The sequence below is a fragment of the Nilaparvata lugens genome, chromosome 1 (assembly GCF_014356525.2).
Source record: "Nilaparvata lugens isolate BPH chromosome 1, ASM1435652v1, whole genome shotgun sequence".
In the NCBI taxonomy this organism is placed as follows: domain Eukaryota; kingdom Metazoa; phylum Arthropoda; class Insecta; order Hemiptera; family Delphacidae; genus Nilaparvata; species Nilaparvata lugens.
In genome coordinates, this window is record NC_052504.1 from 66,390,140 (window position 1) to 66,412,656 (window position 22,517).

At 33.9% G+C, this 22,517-nt stretch overlaps 3 protein-coding genes across 5 annotated transcripts in view; 2 read left to right on the plus strand and 1 right to left on the minus strand.

The window, feature by feature from the left end:
- Positions 1–9,118, plus strand: part of LOC111063192 (endoribonuclease ZC3H12A) — a 44,032-nt gene extending 34,914 nt beyond the window's left edge. For both annotated transcript variants that reach the window (XM_039440144.1, XM_039440152.1), the window contains exons 5-7: positions 1,237–1,471; positions 2,243–2,475; positions 4,917–9,118. In XM_039440144.1, coding sequence (XP_039296078.1) covers positions 1,237–1,471; positions 2,243–2,475; positions 4,917–5,683 — 1,235 coding nt within the window. In that variant the 3' untranslated portion in view covers positions 5,684–9,118. The remainder of the gene's footprint in view (positions 1–1,236; positions 1,472–2,242; positions 2,476–4,916) is intronic.
- A 2,262-nt stretch (positions 9,119–11,380) lies between these two features.
- LOC111063147 (putative uncharacterized protein DDB_G0282133) lies at positions 11,381–21,419 on the plus strand. Its single transcript, XM_039440131.1, has 7 exons — positions 11,381–11,574; positions 12,399–12,579; positions 13,184–14,877; positions 15,726–15,858; positions 16,846–17,008; positions 18,448–18,541; positions 21,264–21,419. Exons 1-7 carry the CDS (start codon positions 11,570–11,572, stop codon positions 21,322–21,324), a joined length of 2,331 nt encoding a protein of 776 aa, XP_039296065.1. The 5' UTR covers positions 11,381–11,569; the 3' UTR covers positions 21,325–21,419.
- Positions 15,268–22,517, minus strand: part of LOC111063044 (protein Star) — a 66,098-nt gene continuing 58,848 nt past the window's right edge. Inside the window, exon 6 of one of the 2 annotated variants that reach the window (XM_039440195.1) lies at positions 15,268–15,838. The gene's annotated coding sequence lies outside the window, so the exon portion shown is untranslated. The remainder of the gene's footprint in view (positions 15,839–22,517) is intronic. The other variant, XR_005572808.1, reaches the window with a different exon arrangement.

The window sequence follows — 22,517 nt, forward strand, 5'->3', positions numbered from 1 at the left end:
ATCATTTACTTTATTGCTATTGTTTTTGAGCTGAATTTGAAAACTTAAGCCGTGTGATCTGATATGAATGTTTCAATGACCTCCGTTTCATATTCATTTGTATGTATATTAGTAATAACATTATCGATGCATGTATTACTTGCCGACCGGGTAACCTCATTAATAGTATGGTGCAAATCAAATTGATGCAATACATTTTTAAAACATTTAGTCAGAGAGCGATCCACAAGAAAGTTTACATTGAAATCACCCAAAATAACAATTTTACGTTTCAAATCTGATGATTCTCGCTCAACCTTAAGAGAAAAGTTATCTAAGAAAATACTCAGATCTCCACTAGGAGGTCTGTATACCCCAATGATCATAACAGTGTCATTTTGTGAGACTAATCTTGCAGCTGCTAATTCTATGTGTCTCTCCACACTATACTGTTCTGTGTCAATTGGTATGCATTTCAATGCAACATCCATTATATGAGCACCTAGTGCTCACAAATAGAGCTACTCCCCCTTTGTTCCTTTCCCTTCTACAAAAATTAGCAACTATCTTCATATTCTTCAAAATAATCAAGTCTTTAATTTCATTTCTCTCTCCGAACTGACTAAGTGCTAGTATATCAGGCCCTTCATCCTCAACGTGACAATCAACTCTATCAATTTTGTTGACAATTGAATTAACATACTGGTGGACACAAGTCATATTAAATTCGTCTTGTTTGGAAGTAAATTGACTCTTGCCCTTATCACAAATTAAAAATCCTAAAAAATGTCCACTCAATTCAAGCTCTCTCTCTCTCTCTCTCTCTTCAAATTCAAACCTGTCAAATTTTCTTATCATTATTGATTTTATTCAAATTTATTGCAAATTATTTCATAAAACTTTGATTATTTTGAGCCCAATGTCGGTACTAACTTTATAACTGAGTTTGAAATTGAATGCAATTATTTGAGATGTAAAAGGATTACAGAAAATAAAAAAAAATCCTTTAATTTCATTCTTAATCGATGAACTGATTGGTAAATCAAATTGATATGCTATTTTATTGATATTATAGCAAATTGACTTGATGTTGCAAATTAGTAGTGGCTCATTCTATGGCAGTGGTTTCGCTAATCAGTATTGTAACTTTATGACTACAATATATAATTAATTAATGTTATTACAGTATTAATAACTGGTTTGTAACATTTTTTCAAATAAATACTTGGGAATAATAAGGGCAAATGTTTTTATCAGATCAGGAAATTTTAAACGAACTGGAAAGAGACAGACTGCTGGTTTTCACACCGTCGCGGCTACTTGGTGGAAAGAGGACGGTCTGCTACGATGATCGCTACATACTGAGGTTGGCGGCCGAAAATGATGGCATCGTTGTATCAAATGACAATTATAGGGACCTTGCCCAGGAGAGTCCTGAGTTCAGGAAAGTCGTTGAGGAAAGAATTCTTATGTACTCATTTGTCAACGATCGGTGAGTTGCTGTTGAACTCTCTTGAATTTATAAGTTAAGGTTCAGATCAATCAAATCGAATTCTTTATTTGCCATAATACCATACAACTTTTGAAAACAAAAACACTATTCAAATATAAACATGAAATAAATATATTTTTTGCAACATAACCTTCTAGGCGTTGCCAGTAAAACCAGAGGTTTTTGTGCTGCAACGATCATCAATCTTAGAAATCACAACCTAACTCATAAAATTCATTAACCTAAAAATAATCGATTTTGTTGATAGATCAATATTGGTAAAAAGAAGCAAAAGTAGTGCTTTACTATAGATATGGCAAGCCGATTACTGTCGACTACTGTCTATTATTACTGTTTTGTTGGGGTGAGAGTGTAAGAGCGACACAGTATGAGAGACTACCAGCGTCACATAGCTTCACCAAAAACAACTACTAGACTTATCGGCTTGAGTTAACAGTGAAGTTTTGAACATAAACGCCCTATACCATGGGATATCTTCTTATGCTATCTTTTCTCGATGAGTTAATTGAATATTTCTCTTTTGCTATTAATTGAATGTTTAGTTTACTTTTATTTCGTCAAAAAGCACTACATAATCAATCAATGCTTGGTAGTATTTGATATGTTTGGGATTTGAATTTATGAGTAATAATTCTGAAAGTTGAATAAAGAAAATATCGTCAGAACATACGTATAAAATCGGAATATTCCTGTAATAAATTGCTATTTGACTCTATGCAATGCATTCTAATTGATGTTTTTGTTGATCAGATTCATGCCGCCGGATGATCCGTTGGGCCGCTCTGGTCCAACACTAGACAACTTCCTGCGTTTCCAACCTCATCCTCCGCCGCCATGTCCCTATGGCAAGAAGTGTACCTACGGTAACAAATGCAAATTCCACCATCCGGAAAGAGGACCTCTGCCTCATAAGTCTGTCACCGAACGTCTCGTGGAACATGCTCAGAGGCAGTTGCAAGCAAGAGGCCGAGATCAGAGTCCAGGTAAATTGTGGCCAAGTTCATTTTTCTTTTGTAGTTATTTTATCCGTTTCAGGCAAATGAAAATGAATATTATCCATAAGTAGTTTGAATCAGTCTCCTCCTACTCCACTCTAATGCCAAGCCCGGTCAAGAGATTTGGACATGGTCAAGCCGGGTACGATTCACTAGTGTGCTCTGCAATTATTGATAGTAACTATTGGGGTATACAAACAAAACTTGTCAGAGCAACAATGAAGAAGACCACCTGTCAGGTGAAGATAGATGGTAAAATTACAGATAAGTTTGAGGTGAACAAAGGACTGAAACAAGGAGACGGCCTGGCACCAGCGCTCTTCAACCTGGCATTGGAAAGGGTGATAAGGGAGACTGGCTGACACAAGTGGTACATTAATAAGTAAAACCCAACAGATGTTAGGGTATGCAGATGACCTTGACCTAGCGGGAAGAACGACAGTGGCAGTCACAGAGATGTTTGAAAACATGGAAAGTGCAGCTAATGAGCTAAGGCTAAAAGTAAATTGTGAAAAAACTAAGTTCCTGCATCAAAGCAGACGTCATCACAACAGAAGAACCTTCTCAGTGAGTGAGTGTAGCTTTGAGAAAGTGAATGACTTCAACTACCTGGGAGTCAACATAGCGGATGACAGTGATGAGATGAAAGAAGTACAAAAACGGCTCAATGCAGGAAACAACATTCTTCTCTATGCTGCAGATATTCAAGTCAAGAAGCGTCCTTAGGAACATAAAGACCAGAATATATAAAACTATAATACGCACAGTGGTTACGTATGGAAGTGAACTGTGCATATTATCATCCAAGGCTGCGGCGAAACTAGACCGCTGGGAAAGGAAAATGTTGCGTAGAATATTTATGGACCTGTGTGTGATGAGGGTGTCTGGCGAATAAGGAACAACAATTATTTAGCTGCACTCTATAAAGAGCCACCCGTTGTCTGTATGTCAGACTGAAACGCTTAAGATGGGCAGGGGGCAGGGCATGTGGAGCGGATGCAGCACAACTTCTTCGCATCAGGAATTGAACAATGAAGGCAAGAGATCGTGATGGATGGAGGCGCAGTTTTGAGGAGGCCATGGCTCGATTTGGGCTGTAGCGCCATCGAAGAAGAAGAAGAAATATTGCCATAGAAAAATATGTTCCAGTGCACTCGTTGTGAAACGTACCTGTTGACCATGTTCAAATGTCTTGAACGAGCTTGGTGAAACCGGGCATCAATATCCGAACAAGTGGGTCGCGAATAGATTTCGATTTCGATCGATGCCACTGAACAGCTGACAATAATAAAAACATTTGGAGTCATTGATGTTGTAGAAGGGCGATAGAAAGGGGAACCGTTCTGTTCGTACTTTAACTTAGCTACACACACATCGATTTTTGTTCGTACGATTTTTTGCCGTCTTTATGAATTCTATCAGATTGAACGGAAATTGACAAACAACATCTGTTTAATCTGATAGAATTTATAAGAACGGCAAAAATTGTACGAACAAAAATCGATGTGTGTGTGCGGGGCTTAAGGGTTTTGTAGACTAATACCTCGTATAGAATCAGAGTTCGGTCACGTATAAATCTTCTTGATCATGAGATTTTTTACACAATATTCTTTCGCAGAAAGAATTTCATTAAAACTATTTGAAACTTTTCTTCAAAGGTATTTAAAAAAAAAATTGCCAATTCAGCTGAAGCCTTGGCTTTTTCTTCTAGAATTCAACAACACTAATTATTATATTATTTTATAAGTGAGCTAGCAGGGCATGCTTATAATAACGATCCCATCTTCAAATGATTTATACAATAAATAACAAGAACAACTTTCATCTGAAAGCAATAATTTTACAACGAAAACGTTCCATTATAATTATATCACTGAAGTCATAGTAACTTACACTTCGGTTAGTAACGTATATAGTAGTTGTCTATGTTGTTTTGTGTTCTTTAAAATCTTCAAGATCCACTTTGAGCTCAGGTGCTAATTTTTGTGGTCCTATAACATAAAACATTTCTGTTTGTATGTTTACTTGTGTTGATTGGAATTAGAAACAGTAACAAACACATTATATCACAAGTTTTTGCTAGATTCCTCTCTATCTACAGGCATCAACTGTGTATAAATTAATAATATATGGTCATATTAGAATCTAAATAATAATAATAATCATTATCAATATAATAGTCATTATTGTTTCAAGCTTTTTCAAATAGTGCTTGGAACTAGAAAGAAATTTTTTTTAATCTCTCATTTGACATTACCAGCTAAACGTTGATTCGAGTGCTGCTGACGAGAAACAAAGATAGAAAACGATAATGTACCCTTTTAAAAAGAATAACCTTGAATTTAATTAGGTTTCATTTCACATGAAGAGTATTCCTTAATTTCTATATTATATATACTAATAACTGAATGATGTTTTGTTATTTACAGCAAACCAAATAAAAGGTAAATCGTTGAGTTTGCCGTTGTCGGGCGCTGGGCCAGGTGCAAACACAGGGCCGGTGGGTGCAGCGCAGGATTGTGCCGAGGTGCGGAAAACACCGCTGTCCAGAACAAAGTCGAACGTAGTGGTGGGTGAAGGAGGCGGTGGGCTGGACACGTACAGGAGTCCGCCACCGGGCTACCCGATGTACGCGACCACGGCTGGCGGAGCGGCGCCCTGGATGCACGCAGCGCAGCCGCAGTCGGCGGCCAGGGGAGACGGCCTACACCGCAAGCTGCAGCGGCAGCTAACACTAAACCCTGTCTGTGACCCGAGGCTCTACCAGATGCAGCGCTACATGTCACAGCACGAGCAACCCCATGTTGCGGCTCCGCCCCCCCACCCTAATGTCACGCGCATCGCATCGGCGCCCCCTGCGCACCCCTCCCACGGCCCCCACCCCGCCGCGCACGCCCCCTGGCACGAGGCCCCCGTTCTGTCTTCCGCCTCCGACCCTCAGCTCAACTTGTCCGCCCCTCCGCCACCCCTCGCCTGGTCCGTGCCGCCTCCCCAACTCCCTCCTCACCATCCGCCCCCTCCACCTCCCGCCGCTCCCGAGGAGGCCCGTCGCCGCCTCCACTACCACCTCGCCTCTCTCTTCCCCGAGGAGCAGGTACACACCGTACTGCAGCTCTACCCCAACGAAACCAATCCTCAGAAGATATGCGCCGCCATTCTAGCCATGTTCCCCACCACCAATCAGCCTCTCGGTTGATGAATTCCAGTATTCTTCTCTCTCTTTCCATTCCTCCACTATTCATATTTTTTGTAAGTTACGCCATTAACACTGCATTGATTTTAATATACTGTACTGTATATAACTCAGGTGCTAGCCATGACAATGTTTATTTATATTTCTTTGGGCTGTATTTATCTACCGGCTTATTATAGGACTGGTCACTCAGCATTCAAATTATGTAAACATTTTAATAAGAAGTAATATTTTAGGCTGTTAATTTTCTTTTCTGTCCAGCGGAGCAAGAATTAGTTTTATGGCTTGAGAACGGTGTGTTGCCTAGCAGCTTGGTAAGGCAACCTAATCGTGCTGAGCTAAGTTTTGGTGGGAACATCATTCGCAAATACGGCCCTCTCTTTCTTCCAGTGTCCTGTCAAATAGCATTAAGTGACATTTATCCTAGTTTTAGTAGTTTTGCACTGTTGTACTACAAAGAAATCTATATCCTAGAAGCTATTCATTCATTTCGCCAAACTGACGAATCAATCATCTCTCGAGAAGAGACTGATTTCTTGGAAGAGCCTAGTAATAGAAAAGTGTTTATTCTCAGGTTCTATAGTTTTACTATATTTCAGTAAATCTAGTAATCTAGACTCACCAAATTTACTTACTGATGAATCTCTCAGGAGATGAATATATTGCATTTGGTCTCCTTGATCAATCATTGTCCCCCGAACATCTTATTGATGTTGATCAATTGAATAATATTCCAAGTAATGATCTACAAGAACAGTATCTTGCTTCCTCGTTCAACTCTTGCAATTAATTTAAATATTAAATGCATTGAAGTGTATAATACATAATATTATGATATAAGAACAAATTTTCTATTATCGCATTTTTATAACTAACAAGAGTTGTGTTATCGCATTATACTGACGATGTGATAAATCATGCATTTAATACTTCATCATCATGACATCGAAACTGTTGAAATATATTGTGTTTTCTCTCTGAACCTAAAAAGCTAAAGAACAAACTTTATTTTACATGTTATTATTATCTGTTGAATAACTTCCTATTCTATCATAATTGTTGAAATTACTTTCATATTCTAGAAATGTTTATTATTTATTAGCTCTTTTGTGTTGAAATATTTGTTAATAGCTTTCAACTTTAAAGTTTTCCAAAACCTTAACCTTGGAGGATGAGCTAATAAACCCTTGCTTGATGCCAGTTGCATATAATTAGACTTCTCATTCCTCGGTTTTGTAATTTCATATGCACTAGTCGTTTTGATGCTTCATTCAATCAACACCTACACAATTTCTTCTTATTTCAAATAATAAAAAAGTAATAAATAGCAAGTAAAGCCTTACATTCCTAATGAATAATATTTTATTTATTTTATTATAACAATGAAGCCTCGTCCGGTCAATTGTCATCTTTCAAATTCATTTTTCAAATTTCATAATAATTGATTGGCAAAAAAAATCAAAATTGAATTGAAAACTAAAATACTTTTGTTTTATTATTCTCTAAGGTGGTGGCATTCTCTTCATTTGAAAAAAAGTATTTGGTGCTAAATAATTAACTATTAATAATAGCTTCAATGTATTCTAATTTCAAGTTTTGTCTTCATATTGAAGATGAATACTCTTTTCAATCCTACTTATTGATCAAAGAAACGTATATTATAGATTCACTCTAACATATTTTGTCGATAATAATTATGTACCATTAATTGTGAATCAAAGAGCAATTCTTTTGATACTATGTATCATTTATGCTCATACAAAGTGCTGAAAAATATATGTTGCCTATTTTGTAATTTGTGAATGCCTGGTGCCTTTGAGAATAAAATACAAATTTAATCTCAATACTTTAGCACACCAATGCGATTCGCATGACGACGACGGCCATGATTTCATGACTCAACGGCTTGAAAATTCTCCCGTCGCCACCACATTTAAATCGTGATGATGTGCACAAGGCATTTTTGAACTTGAAAGTTTTGAGTGAACAAATTTATTTAGTCGTTGATTCCAAAATGTAAAATGTCATGCTTGAGTGTTCATATTAAACTGAACAATGTCCACACATTATCCTAACTTTTATAATCAATGTGGAATATTATGCACAAATTAATTAGTAAATTATATCATAGAAATTACAAAAATTATTTAGGCGAGTTGATAAATATATTGAGGAATCGGTTTAACAAAAAACTGGAAAGTAAATTTATTCTTTCTTATTTGCAATTTCAATACAAAGTTCAATTCAAGTCCTCGATTAATCTCATATTATTTATACGGTAAAAGTAGTAAAAATGTTTTATATATTAAACATGATAAATATTTAAATTAATATTAAACTTGTAAAATTCAATCAACAAGAGTTGCCTATTGTCACAATGTCTAGAACATTGTGTATTTAATATTAAATTTATTTGAATTTTTTGAGTTGCAATCCATGTAACTGATTAACAGTAGGAGAATATTGTTGAATGTATTTCTTGTACCATTTGTAGCAACATTAGACAAATAATGATGTTACAGCATCCAGTCTATACTTGTACCAATGGTTGAAAAATGTCACCATTCAACTATTATTCTAACCTATTCAACTCCTAATGAGAAATTCCTAGTATATTTATGTTCTAATTCATTTTCCGATTAATCTTTTGTATTAAAGCTTTATGTGTTTCAATAATTAATTGTTTTTATGTATATTTTTACTTAAATGTACTACTTAATAAATAACATCTAAGTTGGTAGTTGAATATCCACTACCATCAATGAACCATACATCTTCCATGTATTTAGTTTATGAATTGCCTTGAACCACGTTGGTACAACATAGGTCTGCAATAGTGGTGTAGGCCACTTTTATAATTAAATTCTGGATTTTATAACTATCGTTAATTTATATAAACATAATTCTTTATTATCCAATCATTACAACATTCAGAAGCCATATATATGTGCTGGTACCATCGCCATCCTAGTATTGGTATCTGCAAGAAACATATAAATAAGAAGGACCTAGAAACTCCTAGAAAATTGACTTCTATAGATGTTTGCTGTACAACCTGGATATCTAGAACTCAACTGCAATGTTCAATGCATGTGTTGTATCAAGTTGTGATGATAGATGATGATGATGATGAAAGCCACGTGAATCAAATATTTTCTTGGCTAATAATCTGAGGGCAATTGTATAGTACAATACTGTGTATTGCAGATGAAGTAAGGATACATAATTGTCCACTATAACTATTGTAAATCATATAGTATTAACTGTTGTATTTAACTAGAGTTTGAAAGATTGAAGATTATTTCATTTTTTTAAATTGATTGTTGTTTTTTAGCTAAATATGTTTTTTGGAAAGAAAATTTTACAGATTGTTACTTTGTAAGATAAGTTCATTGTTGCTGTTTATTTTGTAAATAAATCATATTTCATTATTGTGAACATTTAATTGCGTTTTCTTTTCAGGCCTTTTCATTTGTAAAAATTGACCCTAGAAACAGAAATATTATTGCGGGTGATGCCCACATGAGCTTTTTTAGCTTGTAAGCTTGTGAGGTAATGAGTAGTGCGTGGGTGATTTGATGAGATGATCAAACGTCTATGTCTTTGGGGGGAAGGGATTCAAGGCACAACCAGGTAGCGCTAGCAGACTGTAGGGTGCATCCTGGCCGGCTAATATTGCAGGCGATATTTATTTACATTAAATTTAACAATACGAACATCTCAATATCAAGGTGTTTAATAAACAAGAAATTTTCAATTTCACATTTGATTTATTTCAGAAACAAAGTTTAATTTTTAAAATAAACTAGTTTATTTTTTAAAACTATAGTTTGGTATTTAAAAATGTATCAGAAGTGGAATTGACAATAACTTGTATTTTGTGCTTGGCTGTCAATTGTTGATGTTAGGTGTTGAGTGTGCGATGCTGACTCAAGTCTTGGGAGTCTCAACTTGGAAAGGATGATAAAAGATTAAAAAACCAATGTTTTAGGTGAGCTCCGAACTACCAGGTAGTGACTTTTAAACTCATAATTGATTGGTAGTTGAATTGGTCTTAAGAAGTTTCCTCGAAATACAGTGTGCTTGTTTTTCACCCATTTTGGATAATTCAATGAATAGTCCTGGACTTGTGGGATCATAATACCGTCCAGTTTGAACATTCTATACAAACAAAGCAGGCCAGGACAAACCTGTCATGCAGAGTTGCGAACCGACTCATATCCAATATTTCTGTTGGGTGGTGGTTGATTATAGTAACTTCTGATAGAAGTTACAGAAACTGATTTAAGTTTTGTTATATGATGGCAGGTGAGGCTTGCCGCTGTGCCGATTTAGCTTACTGACCGTATCAATTTTATATTGTTATAGTCCGTGCAAATTTACTTCAGACTTGGAGGAATATGCAGTGCAGAGAAATGGAGGGAGATCAGCCAATTACAGTGATTAATAGAGTAATAGGTGGAAGCGCCGTTGCCATTTTGTCAGTCGTCTGACCGCTTTCAGACAGGTAACTTCGCATGTGTAGCATGAGCACATGAACAGTCACTAGAAGTTTGAGATCGCTGACCGCTTCGAAACGGCAACATCGCGCCTCTATATCCCTCCCGCAGTATGCTTTCTCTGCTGCGCATGTCCATCCCAAGTCGGAAGTAAATTTGCACGGACTATAGTAGCCTTAGCGGTGGGCTAGGTACCTAATCTGAGTTCGCTATATGGCCTATGTGTCGAGTGCGCAAACTCTTTTCATGGCGGTTGTTTCTTGAAGGAAAACACTTTGTGGATTCTGTATTATAATTTTAAATGCGACTGGAGTCTCATTGAAGTTGAATCTGAATAACATGTGCGTGCATGAAAACAGAACTTTCCTCAATAAAAATTATATAATTGTATTTAAAAATATGTGTAGCTTCGCTTATTAATGGAGGGGGATGCATTCAAAAAGATCTATTTTTGTCAAAATGACTGATACGGTAATGGAATTACCAATCGAAATAGTTTAAGACCAAAAGTAAATCAATGGAAAATTATTGCAGAGGTAAAAGCTCCAAGAGTTGGAACTAGATGGAGTGAAGAAAGAAAAGCTCCATTTTCTCAAAAAATGAAAAGCTGGTGGGCAAACTAGAAAAACACCAAGTCTAATAAGCAACGATCATGAATCATACTCATCGTCTTCCACTTCGGTAACTCGACGGCTAATAATTATTATAATATAAAATATAATTGGAAGATGATTTCAGTTAACCAAAAAATTCAATTTTTTGGACTCTGTCATAGGGGAGAAAAGGGTCAAAACATAGTATAGCGGCGAAAGTAGTGTATCAGAGGATGTATCTGAGAGTGTAAAAAATAATGCATGTATTGAAATGTGTCAAAAAATATTGTAGTGTAGAATGTAGGAGGAAGCGGAGACATTTAGGAAGGAGAAAAAAACCCGTCCTCAGGTGTTCAAAGGGTGCAAACGTCCGGTGTCTGCATGTAGACGTTTGATTTTTTCTCCGTCTGCAAGCAGACGTCTTTCTGTTGCTGTGTGCGTTCATCTTAATTCTGTTCGCTACCTTCTCTGATACTCTGCCTTTGCCGCTACCTCTACTTGACTCGTAGCCATTCTAGAAGATGGCTGTGGCTTCACCCCAAAGCGAGCCAGGCTTAGCCCTGATATCTTTTAAACAGTGCATAATTGACTACTTTTATTTCAATAACAGCTGATTAACGTGCACAGGGGCTTGAGTTTATCAACGCTCACTTTGCAAGAGTTAATATCGATAGAATATGTAGTTCTGTTCAATTTATTTATATTCAGATTCAATTCCAAATTTTTTTAAATAATGAACTTCAAATCAATGAGTTGAGATAACTGCATTGCTAGGTGTTTATATTAAAAGGAGAAATATGAGGTGAGTTAGTTTCAGTTAAAAATAAACAAATCTATACAAGATACATAACTAGGTACCTACCTAATGTATTTGTCAACAAGTTTCTTGTGTTTACACTGGACCATTTATTGGAACAAAAACTTATGTAGGCCTACGGTAATTAAAGTTATATTTTTATATTAAATTTACCGTTTTGCGCGTTAAGTTACAATCTTTCAAAAATTCTTATTTGAGCACCAAAAAATTAATTTATTCAATTGTAAATATTGAGAAATTCATAGTTTTTTGTTTTCAAAGAGCTTGATTATATATTAAGAATTGTTATTCCTTTTCAATTTTAAGTATTTTGATAGGGCTAATTAAAAGTTTAATAATTGCAAAGAATTACTACAGTAAGTAGTACGACTTATATAGTATTACTGCTACCTCATATTACTTTTATTTCAGACACAAATAGTTTTAGGTATTATAACATATTATCAAGTAAAGTAGCCTACCTAATTTTGGGATACATACCCGAAACTAGTCTTGTCTAAAATAAAAATGAAATAAGTGTACTAAACTAGTAATTATTTATAATTAATTGAATTATATAAAACTTGTAATCTATACAATTCATTAAAACTTATAATTATATTTTGTTGCATGACCACCTCAGCTTAGAAGAAGTTCTTCTTTTATTGCTTAAGGTACAGAGAAAACATGAAGAAACATTTTTTGTTCGTAGTTTGATCTACATCAACGTACCCATATATACAAAAGATGGGTAACTTAAGACAATTAGGCTTTATAAACATTGATTTTCAACAGTATAATCAATAACATAAATATAATTCACATTTCAGCAATTATTTGCCAAACGTTCCTAGAGAGCTAGAAAATTCAAAAAGGCCATTGAATATTTTAATAGGAGCAAACGAGATGAGTAGAGCTTCTCTTGAAAAAATAGAGCCTACACTTTCAATGTATAACATACAACAAATCAAACCCAGGAAACCTCGAAGCATTAAAAAACCTGTGCCAAGGGTAAGAGAAAACGCAATAATGTCCATGACAATTTCATATATTATATTAATATTATCAATAGGCTCTAGGGAAATTATATTTGAAACAAGTAAAACACCCATTAATCACCAGATAAATTATTTTCAATTTGCTACACAAATAGACGAAATGCGAGACGCAGAAAGGTTTTAGTAACTTAACACTAAGATTATGATAATTCAGGTTAGGTAGCGCACTCACACAACATTAACGCAATTCACGCAACAGCACAGTGATCATTCATATTATTAAATTTTTAGTCCAAAAAATTTCATGAATTAGAAAATGCTGCTTATTTTAGTAATAAATCGTTTTTAAGCCTATGGGTTGAATGTTTGTTCTTTTGGCTGAATTATTGAATATATTAATTATTTGTGAAGGTATTTAGTACAGTAAACTAATAATCCATTTTTTAGGATTGAAAACTATGCATAGGTGCAGACAACTTAGACTAAGGCAGCTAACTTATACAATATGTGCATGCTTTGTCTATGGTTCAGCTACACCTCTGTACAGGCATATAAACCTAATTATTACAAGGAAAATTCACTCCAATTAGATGGAAATTTTATTTGTATTTTGACAGGCTGAAGCTCACAATAAAAAAGAATGCTCAGTTTTCAATGATCCAGAAGTGCAGGAGCAGTTACAAAGTCTGATTCTTGACGTTTTTGGCCAGAAAGAGAATGAGCAAAAATCCTTCTCCAATAATGAATGCGAGAAGTACAGCTCTGAATTTGAAAAATTCACTAACAATAAAAGAGAAAGTATCCTGCGATTTCCATATCTGGTTGATCGCATATCGATAAAATCCTCAACATCGATTAGGCAGAGCCAAAATGATGGAGTTGGATCATTATCGACAAATAAAATTTCAGTCCATAATATTGAATCTTCTGGAATAAATCAAGAGGACCGGACTAGAGAAAATGAAGGCCAATCTCAACAAAGCGCATGTACATATTTATGTAATAATCTTATGAAGACCATTGACACACATTTGAAGGCAGCTTCGTCTCCCTCTGAGAATTATGAGTGCCTGAACGTGGAACAATCTAAACAAAAAATTTTCAATAATGATGATACAAACCTGAGAAGAAATGAAAAATCAATTGATGGGATTGACGGTGAAGGAAATAAAAGTGACGTCAGGGAACAAAAAATGAACCTGATTCGGAAAGTCACGCAAGGGAGTATAGACTCATCAAATAAATGCGTACAGAATGCAAGAAGCATTGGAGAATCGAATAGCGATAATACTATAGTGGCGTCTTGTACCAAAATTGATGAAGAGAAAAAGAAAGATTTCCTCCACTCGTTTTTTGGGTTTGATAAAATACTAAAAAATCAAAGCAGTTCAACATCATCTAATAATTCAAAGCATATACAACAAAGAGAAGAGTATTCCATGGAGCAGACACAGTCAACTCATTTCAATTTATCTGTTTCGAAAGAGGATTTCCACCCTAACAAAAATCAATGTAATTGCATTAATAATAATTTTCAATCAAATTCGACAGTATCTAGAATGGAAAACTCAAAATCAGCCGAAAGATTCAATGAACATGGTTGTGCCAAGCGTTGCAGTTGCAGTAGTCAACAGATATCAATTAATGATTTTCCTAGTGAGGGTTCTTTTGAAAATAGAAAGAACAACAATTATCAGTTGCCAAAAGATCACCTCTATAGAAAAGATAATGAGAGTAACAATTTGAAACAAATGAAGAATAATTGTTGCTATACTGACAACTTCAATCAAGTTGTGAAGGATGAAATTCCAAGGTCGTTTGAAATGAATGATGAATTTTTCGATTTTGATCCACAATTGAGTTTTCTTCTGGAAAGACCTTCAAATTCGTTCTCTCCTTCTAATAACTTTGTTGAACAGAATGTTTATTTTTGTGATGTTAGTAATAAAATTCCATGTAATTTGAATCCTTCAGAATCAACTAATAATAATTCAAGCAATGTAAGGTTAGCAACAACTAACACAGACCAATACAAATCAAATGACTATAGGCCTACCAATAACTCAAACTCAGAAAAGGAATCTCACAACAACAATAGTCAAGATAATAGCACATCCAGGCTCTATGATATTTCAAAAATTGAGAATGAGATTGAAACTAGAATACAAAATCAAATGCGTTCATTATATGATTATTCAGAATTTGATGATCATAATATTTACTACGATAAATCAAAAATGATTTATAATCGTGGAAACCAAAGAGATAAAAACGATGATTGCTCAAGTGGAGCTCCTCCTCGTAAATCAAGGTAAAGTTTATTATTATTAAAGTTTAATGCCATTACAATGTGCATGTCTTATGAAGCTCAAATAAATATTTGTCATTATTTTAAAAAATACTCTTTCCAGATTGATGAATTGATGGAAAAAGTTGAAATTATTTTTTTAATGTGATAAGTCATAGGTTACACACCTATCGATTTTTAGACGTACGATTTTTTACCGTCCTTATAAATAAATTCTATTAGATTAAACAGGTGATGTTTGTCAAGCTCAGTTTAATCTGGTAGAATTCATAAGGACGGCAAAAATTAGAACGTCCAAAAATCAATGTGTGTGTAACTGGCTAAAAAGTCTAATATTTTCATATAAAACTATAAATTTGTGACACATAGTGAGAAAGTACTGTATTCACTGTATTAGTTTGAGTTAATTTATATAATTCAATCAAAAATTTCCAGCACATTATTTCTACAAAGAAGATTTCTATCAGTGAAATTAGACTCATTTAAATTAACTTGTATGGTAATTTTATGGTGGGTGACTGCAATTTCCATCGGAATATTTTCGTGTTTAGGTATATATACTGTTCTAATTTCTATCAGATTTTTTTCATATGTAGTCCAGTCGATCCATTGATCAGATCAGATTTTTGGATCTCGTCTGCAGGAGCCTCTGTACCTGTAGTCATGATGGACCATTCAAACAAAAAATATCTGTCACATTTAATCATGTTAGTTTATTTTATTCTTTAGTTTATTGCACATATCACATCCATCACACGATATGTACTCTAATTCTAATGTTGAAAGGAGATCTAATTCAATCTCATAATTTTTCCAATTGCCCACTTTAATGTATATTTCTCCACTGGCAGTTGCGATGACCAAAACCACAAGCTAGATAATCAAGAAAGTCGTGAACAATCAGTTGACAGTTGTACCTGTTCTCGAAATTCTAAACTGCCAACGACAGGTTTCATAAACATTTCTGAAAAAGAATCAAACAAGGTGCGTAAATTGATTGAGTTTCAAACTTCCATCATCGTGGGTTTCCACCACTTGGAATTATAATAATAGTCTGATAATAAGTAGTGCTGTTTGTGTAGGTTCTGTAGTGCTATTTGTGTAGGTGCTGTAGTGCTGTTTATTTAGGGGCTGTAGTGCTGTTCGTGTAGGTGCTGTAGTGCTGTTTGTGTAGTTTCTGTAGTGCTGTTTGTATAGGTGCTGTAGTGCTGTTTGTGTAGGTGCTGTAGTGCTGTAGTGCTGTTTGTGTAGGTGCTGTAGTGCTGTTTGTGTAGGTGCTGTAGTGCTGTTTGTGTAGGTGCTGTAGTGCTGTTTGTGTAGGTGCTGTAGTGCTGTTTGTGTAGGTGCTGTAGTGCTGTTTGTGTAGGTGCTGTAGTGCTGTTTGTGTAGGTGCTGTAGTGCTGTTTGTGTAGGTGCTGTAGTGCTGTTTGTGTAGGTTTTGTAGTGCTGTTTGTGTAGGTGCTGTAGTGCTATTTGTGTAGGTTCTGTAGTGCTGTTTGTGTAGGTTTTGTAGTGCTGTTTGTGTAGGTGCTGTAGTGCTGTTTTTGTAGGTGCTGTAGTTTTCTACTACGAGAACTTGAAAATTTAGCACTACTAATTTGTAAAAGAGGAAAATAAATATTTAAACTCTACTCGAATTTTGAAAATTCCTTCTCAGTGCTGTAATACTTTTTAATTATTTTACTCTAATTGTCTCTGAAACAATTCAAATCAAATCAATTTCAATAGCCTAATATATTTACCCTACTGTATGAGAGACAGACTTATAGTGTCAATAAAAGACAAAGCATGGTCTACCTATAACAATAATTTGATCAAAACTATTGTATCTTATAAAATCGACTATAACAAGTGAAGCAATCTCTCCCTGATCAGAATTCAGATATCCTCGTTTCATTCCAAACAACATTGCATGAAAAAGAAGCAATTTGTCTTTTCAACAAGAGTAATATAGCTTTTGTATTTGTTAAGGGTTCTCCATTTCGAAACGAAGCATATGAAATTGACAGTGGAATAATTGGTGAATCGTCTTCCAATAATTATAATTCCAACCAAAAATTGAGCATGGAAATAGAAAATTATACGACAAAATGCTCCAATAAAGCAATGCCATTATCTCAGCTCATATCTTTGGGTAAGCATGCTATACGGTATAGCTATATTATTACTTCTCACTATTGATTAATACTTCAGACGTACGGTATTGATTTTATACCTTGATCAAAATCCTATTCATAATCTTGACAAGCCGTCATCCAAGAAATCAAATAATGAATATGTAGCTTAAATAAAAATACAAATTCATTTGATGGGATTGAGTGCTTTGAAAGTCGTTTATGATCGTTCAATTAGATAAAAAAATATTATAATACTGATGGAATTAAATAGAGAATGCATTTATTCAAATGCTAATTAATATATTTGCAGCATTTATTTAGGATTTTCGTTAAATAATAATTATTTATTATAATAATGTCGGGGTACAATTTGAGTTGTTTTCTTTTGAAGAAAACTTTTTTTGAATACGAAAAAAATATTTATTTTATTAAAATTGTAAATTTCAATACTAATGAAATATGGTTGTATCGTGATAAATGCCAAAATATTTATTTTATATAATTATGGATATTTGCCATCTTTCTATATAACTTTGTTGTAGTCTAGTCACTGTGTTTCCACGTTGAAACACATCAGCAGTGACTATAGTCTACAAAAAAGTTATTATAAAGTGTTTCGTCATGGGAAGCAACATGGATTTTTTGATATTTTAATATTCAATATCAAGGCACTGAGCTTCGCTCGTTATTTTTATTTATTGATAAACAGAACCATGGCTTACTTGAGATATTGAAAGTGTTCCGGCCTTCTGTCTATAGTAGGCTATGACAGAACACAATTCTCTAAAATTCTCTAAAAACGTCAGCTTATGAATTTCGGGGATGCGATATTTTGATTTTACACAGAATCCCACAGATTCACATTACTGTACACCGAAAAATATAAATAAATAAATATAAAAATACAAAAATATAAAAATATAAACCGATATACAGAAATTGCTCGCTTAATTTAATAGGATTACAATAACATTTGGTTTTGCCATTTGGTTTAACCATATTATTATTTTTTGCCATATGTTTAAATTCAAAGCTTCATAAAAATATTGAAAGTGATGAGTTATAATTATTTTACAGTCTTCTATGGCAAATAGATTGCAAAAAACTTGTCATTGTATGAATAAAATATTGAGTATGCTAATCAAGCTAAAGTTCTAGGTAGGTACTGTTTTTATGAAACACAATGTAATCAGCACAAGAAAAGAATTCATAGAAATTATCAAATTGGTACCGTATAGAATAGGTCTATTCTACTTCTATGTCAATGAACAGATGCAGAAACAGATAGTAAAATCCTAGTTAAGTGCCTTGAAAGTTTCAAGTTTTACACATATCCATAAAAATCAATATTCTCTCATGAAACTAGACTACAAAAACGAGACCGACAGATACATGTATCTGTATTACCATTATGGTATCTACTTAATCTGTTTTATTTTCCATGATTTTATTACAGATGAGCCAGATTATCTTCAACATTTGAAAAAGCTTCGCTGGGACCACATCCAGCGAATTTCACGAGAAGTTCAAAGATTGGAGTCATTAGAAAGGTCTGTTAATAGCTTTTGTAACAATTCATCGATATACTCAAATACTCATTAAGAGTTTGTGCATAAGGCTTTTGAAATCCTTTTACTGGTGATATTCTCCAACTTTTTTATCTGGATTTTATAAAATATCAACTTGATATTAAATTAAACTTATTTCTAAGGAAAAACTTCTTGAGGTATAAGCGCCTAAAGTTGAACGTAAATCTGTGTAATGAGACATTTCAGGATTTCAGTATTGGCACAAAATTAGGGAAACTGTTTCTTTACTCCATGGTATTGGTACAGTATAGTAAGCCTACGGTACAGTATTAGCAAGTAAATTCAAAGAATTTGGGTGATAATAGAATTTTGTAATTTTGAGCGTTTCATTTATCATCTTCATCTTTATTTCATCTTCAATTTTTGAAATAGATAAATAATATGAGCTCCTCAAGTTAAAATCCTTCAAAAAGTAATATTTCAGAATTGATAGCAAATAAATTCATGAAGTCTTAAGGATACATTCTTCAAAGTATTGTTCATCGAATGGCATGATTGGTTTCTCTGTGAAACGATTTTAGGAAAAATTATTCCATTTAAAATACATAATTTCAGTTATTTTTAGTTATTATTAAAATCTGGAAAATGTTTTATAAAATTTATTTTCTGACAAATGAAGTACCTATGTCGTTGGATAAAAAGTACCAGAATCTGGAAGAATGAATAATGAAAACTTCATGAGTTTTATTTACTACCAATAAATTCCGAAATGACTCCGAAAATTCAACAACTTTATGCGCTAATATATTATTTAAAAGTTAGTATGAATAGAAAAGATTTTTCTTGGAATTTATCTGATACTACTCAAACCGAAAAGCTTCAAGTACCTATTAGAATAATACTCTGGAAGTATTAAGATTTTAAAAGCCTTATGAAAGCCTTCATGAGAATGAGTCTTGTTTAGAATGTTGCATCTGTAGCACATAATAATGAATAATGATTAATGATACTTATTATAATTAATGCCTTTGGACACTGTCTTTTTAACTTTAAAAAACATTTTACAATAAGATACCTTATTCTTGGCATTCATATTTACAGCATAGCAGGCACTGATGAAGTTGTTGCGTTGGAGATGTTCTTTATTATTGAATACCGTACTGCAATCTTTGTACCAAGTAGGTAGTCCCCGGGTCCGGACCCCCCCCCCTATCCTCGCCCATTTGAAATAATCAAACACTAGATAAGATAGAATGCTTTTCTCCTGAAATAGAAATGGAGATTTTACACAGCCCGAAATCTGTCAATAAAATTATCTAGTCTATATTGAACAGATGAAAATAGTCTACATCTATACAGAGTGATTCATAATTATGGTAAAATAATTTAATACGTGATAGTAGAGGTAAAAATAAGAAAAAAAGTTCTTATAAACATATATCCATAAACGCTTCATTAGCGAGCTATACAGGGTGAAAGATTTCGCCCGGAATTCAGTTCCTCTGGTGGAATACACTGATGCTGAATTGTTTGGGGACTAGTCTGGGGACTGGCATAATCTACTAGTCTTTTGGTATAAGTTCAATGTCATTTAGATATGCTACTTTCATATAAAAAAACTTCATAAAAAACCGAATATTTTATTTGCAATCAGCTACAACTTATGAGTTATTAGTTCTCTCCTCATAAAACAGCAAATTTATGTGGTGTAATGTACTACATAAGAATACATTTTATTCAACTTTTATTTGAATTTAGTTTACACAGCTTACATAATTCTTTTCAGAATTAAATTCTCTACAATTTTTATTGCAAAAAAATTATTTGTTTACTGGTCATTAGAGAAAGTTATTGGGCATCAAACGTAGAAGTCTGTGTTTTTCTACTTAGATTTTTTGCATATTTTAACTTTTTTCTCAAAAACTACTCACACGACAGCTTCCAGACTAGTTTTATTCAATTTTTCAGATATTTTTCAATATGAATCCAGCATAAGTTTTTCAAAAACTAGTCCCCAAACAATTCAGCATCAGTGTATTCCACCAGAGGAACTGAATTCCGGGCGAAATCTTTCACTCTGTATAGCTCGCTAATGAAGCGTTTATGGATATATGTTTATAAGAACTTTTTTTCTTATTTTTACCTCTACTATCACGTATTAAATTATTCTACCATAATTATGAATCAACCTTTATAGTAATTTGTTTGTCAAATAAAATTTACTAAGAAATAAGCTTCCAGTATTTTATTTTCCACTCGCACCCTTTCCAATATACGCATATTTTGCACTTCTTTTTTATATTCCACTCTGCCTTTCCTACTTCCCAAAAGATATTCTATTTTTTCTTCACTCTGAAGAAAGTGTGGTTACCTAATATACGAATATACTTACGCTTTTGAATACAGACTCGGGACCCGGGACCCGTTGAAGCTAACGTGATGTGATAATTTATGTTATATTTAAATCGTGATACTGATAATGTGGAGTTGAAGCGTCATTGGTCATGTATAATAAACCCTCTTTTGAGATAATACGCTAATGCTTTTTAATTAAATAGACATAACTACCGTATATCCTTCATACTCTACTCTCTACAGCAATAATAAATCTATTAATATTCCAATATCAGGACTATATGAAACGATTTTTTAACATTTTTAAGTAACCTACATTTAATATGTTTTTCTAGTCTTGAAGAGAATATTACTGAGAAAAATTATCATGTAAGAATGTTTGTTCTAGATTCCTGGACTCATGTGGATGTGGACACATCATGGATCTTGCCGCAGGTCACTTAGCGTGAAATTTCGACTGTGTAGCTTGTCTTTGTGAATTGTCTATGAATTTAATAATAATTGGCTGTGAGAAATGAATTGTAAATAATAATTATTATATATTTCTCTGTTCACAATATTTAGGCGTTACTCTGAAATGTTAGTGCGCATTCATCTCAGAATGGGCTACAATAGTTTCTATTCTATCAACCAATGAGGATAACAATGCGCTCTTTTTTCTTTGGCCATTCCCTTCAAGACAGAGCTATTCAGCCATGAATGTCAATTTTTCATGGAAAAATACATATTTAATTCCACTTCAATTTTCTATTGTAAAATCAAATATAGTTTAGGCCTACTGATTTCTCTAACTTAAATATGGGTCTACTTCTCGACATTGATAGTGAATGTTTATGTTGGTTTTAAAAATATAATTCAAATCTCATATTCTGATGTGTGAAATACTATCTAAATAGCTTCATAGATAAAATGATAACATATTATGTAACCTAGTTAGAACAAATAGTACCATTATGCTTTTCAAATAAATGATGCATTATCCGTGCACATCCATAGATAAAGCACGAGGGAGGAGAAACACAACAAAACTTAAATTTAAATACAAACTATTATTTGAAGAAACAATCTCTCCGATCCAGCACGAACAAGTATATAGAAACCACTTTTACTTTGATTCGATTTATTGTTTGAAAGTTGTACGTAAAATCAATATAGAATTAACAAGGAAACGTGTGGTGTAATGAGCCTCAAATGATCATTCTCTGATGAGCAAGTTGTTCCTCCATCTAAACCTTGAAATTGAAATCAGCTGAACATTGGCTAAGGTGGAACCCCGCAAGGTGAATCGTGAGCAGGCAATTAGTTATGGGAAAGTAAAGTTTTTTTAGTTATACGAGCGCCTTTATTAGTATGCTGGAGCAGTGGCATGTTTAGAAGTTGTTGTAATGGGAAAGTGGACAACGCACAGACACGTGCTTTTACTAGTATCTCACGCATTCAAATAAAGTACTGTGGCAAGGCTCTATTTCCGGTTGTTACATGAGCGATGAGCGCCACCTCAACTCGACTACAGTACTTTACGTCATTTTTTGTGACTAATTTTACATAATTTGCGGAATAATTGTTTGAATTGCTTGCACTACATTATAGTGGCAGATATGACAGCTAACTGTCACGTGACCATGACTTGAGGTTTGAGGGA